We start from the raw sequence: 14,196 nt of genomic DNA on the forward strand, positions 1-14,196 counted from the left end.
TGGTGATCCTTATCTGGTCTGACGTCGAAAACCGCACATAACCGCAGACCATATCGAGATGATAAAGATCAATCCTACTGTGGCTTACCGCAAAAGGGGAACAGCCAATGTCAATCGAGCGTATACGATTTGGACGCAATCGAATTCAATGCAATCTGGAGTGGCAAAGGTTCGCAAGACGGAACTAGTAATCGAGCACGTTCCGTGTGCATTGCACCGTCGCCTAAAGTCCGTGAGATGAACGTGGTCTAGTATGCGACTCATCCTATAGAGCGCCTGGTCCACCGCTAAACCGTGTATAACCGTGTGTCAACCAATCAAGACACCATATTGTACGAAAGTCACCAGGAAGGAAGAGGTTAAGATCGAGAGCGTATCAACCTGGGGGAGTTGCTTAGCCCATCTTGGCACTGATAGCAAGCATGATCTGCATCCGAGGTTCATTGAAAGAAGTGGGACTGGGTGAACTGCCTCTCGCGGACTCGCGTTACGTGGTGTTTATCAGTTCAGGCGCCCCATTCAGGCATACGATCCAATGACCATTTCGAGGTTTGTTCAGCCTTATCATGTGATCACACTTTTCAGGGTCGCATTTCCCCTCTTCTGATTCGGTTCCCAGACACCAACGACACTTAGTTTCGTTCGTTTCTTAGCTTACAATATAGTACACATTCCAATGCTTCAGAGCATCATCCAGCACTCTACACAAAACAATCTTATCCGGCCTCGATGATCGATTACTGCGTCACGGAATCTCGAGAGTTGCAGTTTCGGCGCCTAGCTTCGTGGGCAATGATGGAATATGAAAGCATGAAATCTCCCACCGGAAAAGTCATGTCCAGCTCAGATTTCTCCCTCGTCCAGGACGAACTGGTTAGTCTCAAGTGGCCTGACATATGGGGTTATCATTAGTCTACCAAAAAATTCATACAATGGCTCTACTCAGGACGCTTCTCTACGCGAGCTTAGCTCTGCCTGCTTTGGCCGAGATAGTCGTGCCTCCACGAGCTGACATGGCACTTCTGGGTCCCATCTATCAACCTGCTGCCAACAGCTCCTTCAAGGCTTTCGAAGATGCTGCTACCAAGGCCAAGGCAGCCATCGAAGAGATCATTGCCAATGGAAACAGTAGCTTTGGACCATTCGACACTGAGACGACCTCATTCTCATTGTCCGTTTTTACCGCTTCTGATGCCAAGCCCTTGTTTGAATATCATTTCGAAGCGCCGGGCTTGAATGGCTCTTACACCAAGGGCAAGTTGACAGAGGATACCATCTACAGAAGTGGCAGCCTGGGGAAGCTTTTGGTGGTGTATACGTTTCTTGTCGATATTGGAGACGATATCTTCACAGATCCGATCACCAAGTATATCGTGAGTGGCCCAATCCCATCTTGACAAAATAAAAATACTGACTTTACACCCCTAGCCTGAGCTTGCTGAAGCGAATAAGAACTTCATCAATCCTATTGTCTCAACCAATTGGTCAGAAGTCACCGTCGGATCTATTGCTTCCCAACTGTCAGGCATTGGTCGTGACTGTGAGAGAACCCGACCTTGTGCCAACTTAAGCTAATAATGTACTAGTTGTGCTGGGAGACCTGTCTATTGAAACATTCGAGAATCCACCACTGGATGTTGTGGTTGCCAATGGTTACCCTGAGTTAGATAACAAGACTTTTCCTCCGTGCAATTTCTATGGGCCTCAGCCAACCTGTACCCGTGAACGTACGTTTATGGTCCTATGAGGAATTGAGTTGCATTGCTGACTCCAGGCTTCAGAAACACTTCAGGGAATAATCAACCACCCGCCCGCTTTCAAGTCCTACACAACACCGGCATATTCGAACCTGGGATATCTGCTGCTAGGGCTAGTTTATGAGAGCATCACGGGACGCACCATTGATGAAGGGCAACTTGACGTGTTCCACAACAAACTAGGAGCAACTTCAACCTATCCCCGACCTCCACCTGCGGATGTCGATGCAGTCATACCCTACAACGACACATACGCGCTCTTCAGTTACGACTTGGGCCTGCTAGCTCCGTAAGCTCATCCAGACCATCTGGCTTCAACCATTTGCTAACGTGTTTGGCCACAGGGCCGGAGGACAATATGTGTCAACGAAAGACTTGAGGACATGGGGACAGGCTATTTTGAAAAGCACTCTACTACCACGGGCTCTGACTGGGCGCTGGTTAAAACCGAGATCCTTTACTTCTCAGTGGGCTTCCGCCGTTGGGGTAAGTGTTACCATCTTGACCTTATGCGGAGGCACACCTTGCTGACATAGATTCCCCCTTCAGGCGCCATTCGAGATCTATCGTTTAGAAATCCCATCCAATGAGATTATCAATGCAGGTCGGATTGTGGATACTTACTGCAAGCAAGGCGATGTGGGACAGTATTCCACCTACTTCGGTATTGTGCCTGATCTCGACATTGGAATCTCTGTGCTGGCCGCAGGTGTGAGTCCGAACAGACAGGTACCTCCGGTTCGAGACACCGTCGTTGAGCTATTCGTAAGTCCAGTATTGCCTCTGATCTGAAATCTCTGCTGATTCGTGGTCTTCAGTACGCCGCAGCAGATGCCGCTGCCAAAGAACAAGCCAGCAACGCATTCCGAGGAACATTTAGATCCAAGGAGGCCAACTCATCGATCACGCTGACAGTGGACGGCGGTCCAGGCGTGCTTGTAACGGACTTCATCAGCAACGGAGTCGATTTCCTGCACAGTGACATTCTTGCTAAGTTTAATACCTTCCGCCTCTTCCCCACAAATCTCAGCTACGACGAGGACGGGGTTACATATTTCGCCTATCGGCTCGAATTCGGACGCAACAATGGTGAACCCGTGCTTGGTGACTGGTGGTCTGAGTATAATGATCAATGGCTGCAGGTCGACTCGCTCATCTACAATAATCTGGCAACGGATGCATTTGTCATCGGATTTGATGCTGATGGAATCGTGCAGAGCGTTGCTTCGCAGGCTTTCCGGACCACTATGGTCAGAGCTTAGACACTCTAGAATCCGTCTCGGCAGTGGACCTGATGTTTATTCCCTAAGGCGGCCCATTGAGAAGAGAGGAGCCGAGAGGAGAGGGTGTAACTGAGCTTACGTAGCATCATAGTGATCGCAAAGCTAGCTCCAAGTAATGCTAATTCATGGCCGGCAAGGTTAATGCGAACATTCCTTTCCGTCTTCTGAATATATTTTACAGGCTGGTGGCTTTCAACAGCCTCGTGTCAAGTGATGTACGATCGCATCAGCCTGGATAACTACGCAAGCGACTGTTTCAGGCGGAAAGTCACAACACACTGTGTGGGCGGATACGAATTCGCACTCGTCGTTCTCAGTTCATATTCAACCAACCACCAGTGCTAATCTATACTGATCCCTTTCATTGCCACCTTTCCCGTGATGGGAATCCAAGATACATGTAAGAATACAAGACGCATATGCATTCCGTTCCACCACACTGAATGCACGTGTGCAGATAACCCAAACCCAGCTACTCCACGATCTGGTGGCGAGTCTCGGTACAACTCACACCCCAAATCATTTTCTTTCCTGGAACATTTATGATGCGATCGCCCAAACAAATATATATATTTGACATTTTTCTCGGTTCAAGCAAAGCAGAAGAAAAAAACAAGGGTAAAGAAATGAACGCAAACCAACGGGCCGTTCAAGGCCAGCCAGTGCAGTCATCAATCCATTGTTCGGCGTCACAGGGTCGGAAGGGGATTTGTCTCTTGTTGAGGTGTTCGCTGGACGAGGTGTCTCGCTTGACTGGAGTGCTGTATTGCATGGCCTCGGATCTCTTGACAGGGGCGGCCTCAGAGACGGACTCTTCTCTCTTTCTGGGCCAGCCGGTGCAATCGTCGATCCATCGTTCCGCATCACATGGTCTAAACTCAATCTGGCGTCTTTCAGGTCGGGAAGTGGGATCTCTCTTCTTGAGTTCGGGTGTCACGGCGGGGGTGTGACCACTGGCGATGATGTCGTTCCAGTTGTCGGCTGTGGTCTGGTCACGAGTGCCCAATGCTTTGATCTGGGCTTTGGCATCGAGGCAGAGCGCTTGGGCAGCCTCGTTGGCCTCACAAGCGCCTGCGAGTGCCTCGCAGATTTGAGCGGCGATGATGTCTGGAGAAAAGTCAATACGTGGGGGTTTGGGTTTTCATTTACATTGGCTTACTTGGATCCATGGCCGAATTCTGCTCTTGGGCAACAACAGGATCGATGGGACGGAAGGCAAACTCATCAGCCTGTCGACCTCCCAAGCCTCCCTCGAACTTCATGGTCGGAACGCAAAAGCCAAAATCGGGTTGCACGCTCTGTGCGTGCGGCTTTGCCTTTGCCGAGACAGAGGCAACAGCCATGAACATGGCGATGGTAGATGTCTTAACGAGCATGGTGATGGTTGAACGAGTCTGATTTTAACGAGGCAAAAAAAAGGTCCAAAGGATTTCGAAAGAGAGTCTGGCTCTTGAAAAAGAACGTAAACTGGCCGGCCAGCGGTAACAAAGGAGTGAATTGAACGAAGAACGGGTATGGATAGGTCAGAGGGAGGAATAACTCGATGTACCAAAGACTGGATCAAGTCTTGGAAGTTTCTTTAATACATAGCTGTGCAGATTATGCGGATGGTTGGCACGCCAAATGCTTGTTTCGAAACTGAGGCAAAGGGTGTCTGAATCGGGTTTCACGTGCAAGGCTAGGGGTCAGATCTAAAGCTTAGCTGTTCTCGCCTCCAGGGTACCGAAACATGGACATGAATATGACTGTTTGAATGTGGGAAGCCTCGTCATCATGCAGAGCTGCATGTCTTTGATGCATTATTGAAGTTGTCAAGGTAATGATATTCTGCGGCTCTGTTGGTATGAGAACTTTGAGAGTTATTGGTGGTATCGAACGTTCTGATTGTCAATCCCAGTAAGCTCTCGCTTCGCAGTCGGAAAACAAAGCGTCAATACACTTGATGCAATCATAATGGCCTCCATGTCTCAAAGATTTGGTTATGATCGAACTGTGTGCATCACGGCTGGCTGCCTCGCGACCAGATCAAATTCTCTCAGGACCATGTGGAAATGTAAGAAGGCGGCAGCTCTGACAGTGCTTAACAAATTGGCGGTAGGAGATTGAGACTAAGTACCCCGCTATTCCAGGATCCTTGGCGCAAAGGGACGACTGGATTGCTTGAAGGGGTTGATGATGAAGTCGGAAGTGTAGCAGAGTGGAAGAATAGGAGGTCTAAGGGTCCTGAAAGTGGTCTAGGGTTTGGTCAAATCCCCCTGGGTCACGTGAAGATGGATCACTACGTCATTTTCACATCCGGCCCACCCTTTACCTTCAACGGTTATCTTAAACTCCGATCTTTTGAGATTCTTCAGTTGAGCTGTTTCTTAGCTTAGGCACGGGATAGCCTCTTCAAACCGACAACCTAGGGATATGGAATATTTGAATTAAGTAATCCTGGCTTTCAGTCTCACGAGGAACCCTTTTCCCTTCCGTTGGACTACTAAACCATTTCATCACTTCCAGTTAGATGGATTATTACTGGAGTACGACTATATAATAGAATGATATGCTCGTGGTATTCCTACCCTCAACTTGGGTCCGCTTGTTGTTATATGCTAGTGACGAGCAGCATCGGATAGGTTCGTGTCGAGATGATATGCTCAACTTTGTGCCCTGGGGTTCTGTCAACAGCAAATCAACTCCATCAATGTCGGTGTGCTAATAACTGGCATCCTCGTAAGCACCAGATCAGCTTATACACCTAGGAACTCTTGATTCTACTACGTAACGACGCTTGTACACTTCCATTCTTTCTGTTTTTGCAGGCTGTTACGACTGACATGCACAGTGGCGGAATAGCTCACAACAGGAAGCGGGCCGAATATCGCTAAGCGGGAATGCTTCCCAAGTCGGTTTTCAACGGCGGTTGATATTCTCCTTTTGTATGTGTCGTACCTCCGAATATCTACCATCACTAGGAAATTGTCTTGGTCTGGTGGTGGCTCCATCACAGTTACCCACCTATTCGTAGGTAGGTAGATACTGATCTATACCAATGAAGCACGCAAGGCACAGGTGCGGAGTATTTATGGAGTACGGAGTATCTGGCAAAGTGGCGATCCGTCCCCATGAATTCTCTCCACACTCCTTGTCCAAGGGTGATCAGCATCCGAATATCAACCGATGTACCACATATCATGATCCTCATCTCCTAGAAGGTCTTCCACTGTAGGGCCTTTCGATGAAGCCGTGGGTCTTGTCTCCAGTTCTTAAAAGTCTGGCACAATGACAGAGATACGAAGCCAACAAGACACACTGACCGGCGGAACGGGTACAGAATTTATTTCTCAATCCGTGACTGAGAATGAACTGGCAGCCACTGAACCACAGTCGAAGATCACTCGACCTTATGTGAAACTCGCCTGTGCTGGATTCTCCTTCTTCTACGCAGGCACAAATGATGGCACTATCGGACCCTTGCTCCCGTACATACTTCGGAGATACAATGTCAGCACTGGTCTCGTCACAGTCATGTATGCTACCAATACTCCCTGAAGGTTAGATTGCTCGCCCACCTGACAAACAAACACTCACAGATACGGAGCCACATTTACTGGTTGGGTGATCTCCGCCCTCACGAACACCCATTTAACAACGACACTACGTCTCAGCCTCGGGACAACACTGACGCTAGGTGCAATACTCCAACTGGCCTCACAACTCCTGAGGTTCTGGAATCCACCATTCCCGCTCTTCGCCGTGACGTTCCTGTTGACGGCCCTGGGACAGGCATATCAAGACAGCTTCTCCAACACCTTTGTCGCGAGCCTCCCCGTCGCGCATCGCTGGCTCGGCTTCATCCATGCCATGTACATGCTCGGCTGCCTCACCGGCCCGTTCATCGCCACGCCTGTGGCTTCCAACACCAAGTGGTACCTCACATATGCCGTCGAAGCGGGTCTTGGGGCGGTCAATCTGGCTTTTGTACTGTTCGCGTTTGGTGCAGATATGCTGAAAGCTCGCAAAACCCACCACACCGCACACAGGGAGGAGATTGGCACAGAACTGGGACAGACGATCGCTCCACAGTCTACTCCATCGAACGCAACAACGGGAAATAATCCCAGCAACGACACCACGCGAGCTCGAAACAGACAGGCCTTCCAGGAGATCAAACAAGTCCTCCGCCTCCGCTCCGTCTGGCTCCTGAGCATGTTCTACTTCTTCTACCTGGGCGCCGTCATCACGGTGTCAGGCTGGGTGGTGGAGTATCTCGTACAAGAGCGGTCCGGCTCGCTGTCCTCGATCGGCTATGTCCCGGCTGCACTGAGCGGCGGCGGGTTTCTCGGGCGGCTGTTGCTCGCGGAGCCGACGCACCGCTTTGGCGAGCGCCGCATGATCCTCCTGTACACCGTCGTCTGTCTGGCGCTGCAGATCATGTTCTGGCTCATCCCGAACCTGGTCGCCGGCGTCGTCGTCTACACTGCGCTGGGCTTCTTCTCGGGCCCCTTTTTCGCGACGGTCGGTTTTCTGGATCTTTGTTATCCCCCGTCTCCGTCAAGTCTTCGAACTGACATCCCCTTAGGGAATCTCCGTCGCCTCCAAGCTTTGTCCCAAATCCATCCAGTCTACCGCACTTGGTAAGCCATACAAACGCCCCGCATATAGAACCTTGGTCTTCCGAATGCCAATCCTGATTTTCTGATCTCCTGAGCAGGCTTCATCTTCGTCCTTGCACAAGCAGGCGGCTCGTTATTTCCAACCGTGACGGGGGTGATCGCCGCCAATGCGGGTGTCAAAGTCCTTCAACCGATTCTGGTCGGCTTGTTCGTGGCGACGGGCGTTAGTTGGTGGTTGGTGCCACGGACAGAGAAGGTCAGGGAGGTCTAGGCAAGTCTCGGATATGTAGGTCCAACGGCTTCTTTGTGGGGGTTCCCTGATAAGATGAGATCATACTTGGAAATTGGGAATTGTAGCCGTCAGGACTTTAAATCTCACAACAGACGAATATGCTAGTTAGCATCTTTTATGCTCTAATGCACGCTGGAAGAAAGCGAAACCTCTTTCAACATGCCCCTTTCAGTTTCCAAGCAATCAATACAGTGACTCCAATTCCATCATGTGCACGCCATCACTGTGTTTCGTGGTGATGCTTCCCTTCAGCTGACTGGACATGCTCACATCATGATATGAACGTCAGCCCTGATATCCGTACATCTCAGGTGATCAACAGCTCTAGGTTCCTGCCCCAAATCTGACCCAGGAACAGCTGCTGATGCCCGCCACTTTTGTCTCCCCTAATCTATGCTCGACTTGTGTACATCCATTCATTTCGCTTCATGATCATCGGCAGCATCCTGACTCGTCAGGTCCATTCCGTGTCGAATCGTGTCGGGTGCAACAGCCGAGTATGGGTCATCCATATCGCCAAAGATAGGAGTCTCTACCTCTGAATCAGCAGCAGTGGCGGCCATTTTCTCGCGCTCCATGATCTCCGTCTCTGCTTCCGAAACTGTGTCATCCTCATGACGATGTTTTCCGTCACGTCCGAACATGCCACCAAACGGACTTCGCTTCCTGGCAATCTTAGGACTCGGCTCTTGAACCTCAATAATAATGGGCCCGGTCTCCTTTTCGGCGTACTTCTCAATGAAAGCATCCCTCAACACCTCGTAGAGAAAGGCATACTGGATTGTGTTCATGACCATCATCATCCGCTGATCGCGCAAGGAGTTGACCGTTTCGAAAACGACATCCTCATCTTCCTGTGGATCGGGTGTGCTGGGTTTCGAGGGACCACTCCGACCCCATGTTTTATGTGTAGTGGCAGATTTCGATTTGGTCGAGGATTCGACGTTGTTTGAACGTGGTGCACTTTCAAGCAACCGTCCTGCTTCCAGTTCTTGGAGAAGGTAGTCCAGTGCAATCCAGGTGCCTGTTCGTCCGACGCCCGCTGAGCAATGGACTACTCTCGGCGCCCCATCAGCAATGGTCCGCGAGACCTTGATGAGCTCGAGCAGAGCCAAACGATCATCTGCTTCTGGTTTGCCGAAGTCGGGCCAACCATTGTAAAGATAATGGTAGATCTCCTTCGTTTCATCGCCAATAGTTAATCTCAATTTTCGAACTTCAGATTTGAGTTTTGGATCATAGGTAGATGATATCAGGGTAACAGTTCCAGCCCCAGTTTCCTCTTCGTCAGAATTTCCGGCTTCTGGTGAATCCTTGTCGGCTTCCGAGTCTGTTTGAGGACTATCAGCAACGGCGCTCAACGGAGGGGAGTCCAGGAAAGGGTCACCATCATCAGGGTCCTCATCACTTTCTTCATCAGCATTGTCCTTGTCTGTTGGTAATATTATGGTCGGATGATCTGAATCAATAGGGTAGTAGGCGGCACATTTCTCTCGGTTGCCCTCATACAACTGTGTGAGCATAATGATCACACCTACATCTCCGGGAGTCTCTTGCATTACCATGTGCCAGAATGGAGAATATTGACCTTCCTTCGGACCCTGGGTGGCAATGTATTTTGCCAGACCGCTCTGTGAGGCTTTTTGTGATAGCGAAGAGCTTGATGCATTTTTGGAGCTAGGCTCTGAACCACGGGTCGGGAGTGTTATAGGGGAGGCATTCACATAATCCGATCCTCCAATGGGTTTCTTCAGACGAACTCTAGATAATTCCCAGGCTGATACATTGGCGTAACGATTACGGGCTATTACCTTGGCCGATCGATCAACCCGATAAGGGGACGATTGGGGATGTTGAATTGCATGTGTGAGACGATATCTTTGTGTCCATTCAAGGTCACTAAATGCGGCCGCGATGTCTGCCCACGACATCTCATTCAGCCACGTCGACAGGAGAGGGTTAAGAGGATACAAAGTCACTTACCTGACGGAGTTTTGTTCAAGTAAGAAGGGATCTTCACAGTGATGGTTTTTGCCACGTCATCGTGGTTTGCAGAGTCGACAGAAGCCCCATTTGAAGAGGCTTTGCCAGACAAAGACGAACCGGTTTCACTCTCCCGAGACCGCTGTCTTTTGATGGAGGAGTGGGTTGGGGGAGTTCCGACATGTAATGATCGCGGCATGATCTGAGTTATTTCGGCAACGGTGGCCGCATTGGAATGAGAGGTGGCCGGGCGGCTCTCAGTTGATGAGAAATGCGGCAGTGATGAGGAGGTGGTTGGACGAATAGTCAAGTTGGGGACAGTCTTGGTTCGTCGTCCTGATGAATGGATGTGTAATCGGTGGAACAGTGATGGTCGTTTGCCAGGGGCGGTTGAATTGGAAGAATCCTCCGACGATGGTTCGGGAGGAGCGGCGCCGTATTTGTCGGTAAAGAACTTTGAGACGGTCGTTGTGGCTATGGAGTGATGTTTCCAAGGTACAACAGAGAACAAATTGAATCGAGGATGAACGTGGTGGTGATATGGCGGTATGGCGGTATCGGTCTGAGGGATGAGATGAGAGTTTCGGAATTCGGAGTGGCTTATTTCTCCAAGTAGAGTGAGTCTGTGAAGGACACAGTTTGGATGCTCTCGGTGAGTCAAGTGAGGCGTGTCACGCAGAGGGTTTTGTCGATGATGGAAAACCCAGACGGAGCGATGACTTGTTTGTATGAAAGGATGGCTTTGTGTATCACCGTCGGGCGCTCCTTCCTGGATCCTACAAGATTTAATCGGACCCCGCGGAAGGATACCTGGGTTGGTGCCTAGGTAGTAGGAGCTTTTCTGGTCTATGTGAATTGTATTGCTGGTATACGATGATTCGCATATATGAGAGCAATGGATGAAGGTGATAGGTAGCCTCGTGAAGACGATATTGATCAATAGTAAGCGGTGATATCTGTTCCAATCGCTGTGTGAAGAACCTGGGATTCGTACGAGTAAGATCTGAAACAGGTGAGGCTGAGTGGAGGGACGATGAGAGTCCGCTGACCTCATTTTGCAGGAGGCGTACTCTTAGATTGCGGTACCGATTTACGGATACTTGTAACGAACGCGGAAATCAACCTTCACCTAGCCCCAAAGTTCCGATAGTCTAGCGTGTTTCAACCGTATCAAGCTTGTAAATACCAAGTATCTACCTCGGTATTCTCTTTTTTTAGGCGATGGGTTTATCCGACGCCGTGGCGAGATAGTAATCGCAATCGTAATCGACTCGATGCTTGATGTACAACCTATTCTTGTCCTTGTCGAGGAAGACATCTATATACCAATATCTAAATAGTCGATAACTCGTTCTACACCTGGACCAGTGTCCTTCCATTCAGATGCAACTACGGCCACAGTGACATTGGCCACGATGTCCTGGTTCTGGATTTTAGAGGTCTGCCGCTCCCACCCCACATGGCTTCCATTACAAATTAAATCCCAGTATACTGACACAGAGGCAGAAACGTATGGTTGAAGCGGTACCATTGCCCGCCCTGTTCTATCCTGTTCGCCTCACCCGCTGACCGAGTCGCAAAGCTGTTGAGAAGTCCTGCCTTCCACCGCGGTGTACAGCGCGTACACAAGACCGTCCATGAGATACAACATGGCAAGCCGCCCGAGTACTATGGCGGAACACATGTAGATCGTACGTCCTCTTCCTCCTCCTTCTCCCTTCCAACGAACGATCTTGTATGGAGACATAGGTGAGGTGGAGGAGAAAGCAAGAAGCTAATACTCGCCTCTTTACTTTGCACAGCACCCTCCAAAGAAGCTCGTCAAGGAGTCAAGAATTTTCTTTCACTGTTCTGGGAAGAGTTGAAGACTGGCCACAAACCACCGCCCCCTCCTCCGAAAGGATAGATGGGGCGTGATTGATGAATTGATTGCCACGAGGCAACAGTGGTACGACTCCGTGATATTTTTGTATGGCGTTGGGGCGACATGGAAAAATTGAAATAATCAGGATAGGGCGGTGCAAAAGACGTCGCAGGGAATCCCGACGCAATGTGTAAGTTCATCGAAACCAGCAGAGAGTTCGGGGAAAAAAACAAGTCAACTCCAATCAAACCATGCAACAAATGCTTTGAAATTTAAAGGGCTTGATCTTGAATGCAGCCTGCTGTTTCCACAACCTGATTCCAGAGCCATGAGTTTTCGTCCACCTCTCTACATTATTGCACATGGATCTCTGAACGGATAAGATTAGGTTGGCTCGTTTGATATCTATAAGAGCACAGCCCTCATTCCATCCGAAGAACACACTTGGCGCCTCACATGCAAATTCCTACGCTGCTCTACCCTCTTGGTTTTGGAAATACGTGACATCTCCTCTTACGGAGCTGTTGGGCGGGACATTTATTCACTTCGAGATACTTGCATTGATTTTCCCTTTCGTCGCTACTCAAATTTGCGACGAGGTGGGCATCTCACCTCGCAAAGAGGCGTTTTTGGTTGTCGAGAAGCCCAGTCGGGTATGCGACACGGTCGTTCAGCATGATGGGGATACCAGCAGAAATTTCCAGCCGTCACAAAATGTAGTGTTCTGGGCGCTTGATCTCGCCTGTTGGATCTTTCCAGTTGACTTTCTAAGATTGCTAGTGGGTAGGTGGATTGGGAACTCGAAAAAAGGCATCTAATTCCCATATCAAGTTAAGGGGAGGGAATGATAGCCTCAACCTGACCCCCCCAACGAACATTGTGACAGCTTCATCACACGTAGCATTGCGCGAAGCACTATTTCCTTTCTCGTGCAACCGCGACAGGAGACTTGCCTCATTCATTCATCCCACATGAATCTGGGTGACCTCGTGCCAGATCTCCATGACCATTCGGGGCGGAGATCTCAGCAACGACCACATCTAGGCATTGTTTACCAGCCAGCCCTGCGGTAACACAAAGGGGGGAAATGTATGGTTGACAATCACCTTGGGGAAAAGACCTTGGACCTTGTGAGAGGGAAGGCTGTGGCCACCCCTGGCCATTGATTGGGCCGCAGTGCAAGAAGCCGCTGTCATATTGGCTTCCCGGGGACGTTGGAGATTCTGTGTCTGGATCAGTCGGTTCTGTTTTCAACGGTTGATGCACAACCCGGCTCCGTGAGCAGGGCCAAGGAAGAATTGCCAATTGAGATGTTTGGATATGGCCTGCGTCTTCGCGACAGCGTGAAACGAATGGCTCCGGTGATCTTCGAGGAACTCTTATCGGGATTGGCATGGAAAACTCCGTGGTGACGATGCTCTGGTAGTGGGAACCAAGTTAGGGGAACGTGCCTCAAGAGTCACTACTCTTGGACGTGAGCACTTGAAAAGGTTTGATTAAATGTTCTATTGGCATGCATCAGCAAGAGCCGTTCTCGGCCAGCTCAGGAACATTTTTCTGCCTCTTCGCTGCAGTGCTAGGAACGGTGATCTTCTGATGCGATCAATGCATCTTGACTAAATCTCATCTCTCATGACAGACAAGTCTTCCCCCCCTGGAATAGTCGTACACCCTAGTGTGAAAACAAAACATGCTGATCGGCGGTGTCACAACCAGCCAACTTCCCAACCGACGACAATAGTCGGCTGTCAGAAAGTTCTGTCCTGAGCAAAGTCTTTCGATTGTTTGTCAACCTCTGGTTGGAGAACCACTGCAAGTAAAGACGTTGCGTGACCCTGCAGGGTAGCTCTCCGTCTGCACCACTGCTTTTAAGAGGGATGGGGCGAATCAGTATGCACCATCCAGTTCGGCTCTTTGTTGTACGAATCATGGACTAGATTGAAGCGAGCATTCCTGGGGTAACAACGCCATCTTGGATTTTGACACATGCAGCTCGAATATCAACCATTCGTATCCGTGCCCCTTACGCCGTACTCGGACGGAGAATCTTGAGGGGGTGGTCCACGGTCGGAATGCATGGCGCAATTCAAGTTTGACAATAGGCAACGAGAACAAGTTGTTGCAGTCAAACATTCTGGCTTTTGGTGATGCCACAAATCCTGATTTCTCAGACGGGGTTTGATGGGAGGAGGAATGCCTGGAACCCAGAATCATGTATAGTGGGAGGCTTTGAAACGCTGTGAGCCCCGCCTGTGGCAAGGCTCAACAGAAATGACACACCAACCGCCTGACTCACTCTACAGCACATCACTCGATGTCTAGATTCAAGGCGAATAAAGCTAGTTAGAGAAGTGGTTTGCCTGAGATTGAAAAATATGCGAGTCACTTGAAATGTTCTTTGCCACGTCACAAAGGG

At 49.8% G+C, this 14,196-nt stretch overlaps 4 protein-coding genes across 4 annotated transcripts; 2 read left to right on the forward strand and 2 right to left on the reverse strand.

Moving 5' to 3' along the window:
• Window positions 1-932: 932 nt before the first annotated feature.
• On the forward strand, window positions 933-3,019 carry LTR84_004327 (uncharacterized protein; the record flags this gene model as incomplete). The annotated part of the gene is made up of 7 exons (XM_064847904.1): window positions 933-1,373; window positions 1,429-1,540; window positions 1,587-1,727; window positions 1,782-2,046; window positions 2,102-2,243; window positions 2,307-2,522; window positions 2,576-3,019. The coding sequence occupies 7 exons, from the start codon at window positions 933-935 to the stop codon at window positions 3,017-3,019; spliced, it is 1,761 nt and encodes a 586-aa protein (XP_064704443.1).
• Window positions 3,020-3,689: 670 nt separating this feature from the next.
• Window positions 3,690-4,416, reverse strand: LTR84_004328 (uncharacterized protein; the record flags this gene model as incomplete). The annotated part of the gene is made up of 2 exons (XM_064847905.1): window positions 3,690-4,147; window positions 4,200-4,416. 2 exons carry the CDS (start codon window positions 4,414-4,416, stop codon window positions 3,690-3,692), a joined length of 675 nt encoding a protein of 224 aa, XP_064704444.1.
• Window positions 4,417-6,307: 1,891 nt separating this feature from the next.
• LTR84_004329 (uncharacterized protein) lies at window positions 6,308-7,912 on the forward strand (the record flags this gene model as incomplete). Its single annotated transcript, XM_064847906.1, has 4 exons — window positions 6,308-6,555; window positions 6,619-7,543; window positions 7,608-7,662; window positions 7,740-7,912. The coding sequence occupies 4 exons, from the start codon at window positions 6,308-6,310 to the stop codon at window positions 7,910-7,912; spliced, it is 1,401 nt and encodes a 466-aa protein (XP_064704445.1).
• A 437-nt stretch (window positions 7,913-8,349) lies between these two features.
• Window positions 8,350-10,115, reverse strand: LTR84_004330 (uncharacterized protein; the record flags this gene model as incomplete). The annotated part of the gene is made up of 2 exons (XM_064847907.1): window positions 8,350-9,851; window positions 9,917-10,115. 2 exons carry the CDS (start codon window positions 10,113-10,115, stop codon window positions 8,350-8,352), a joined length of 1,701 nt encoding a protein of 566 aa, XP_064704446.1.
• Window positions 10,116-14,196: the final 4,081 nt, after the last annotated feature.

Source organism: Exophiala bonariae, assembly GCF_035927105.1.
Source record: "Exophiala bonariae strain CCFEE 5792 chromosome Unknown scaffold_19, whole genome shotgun sequence".
NCBI classification, from domain to species: Eukaryota; Fungi; Ascomycota; class Eurotiomycetes; order Chaetothyriales; family Herpotrichiellaceae; genus Exophiala; species Exophiala bonariae.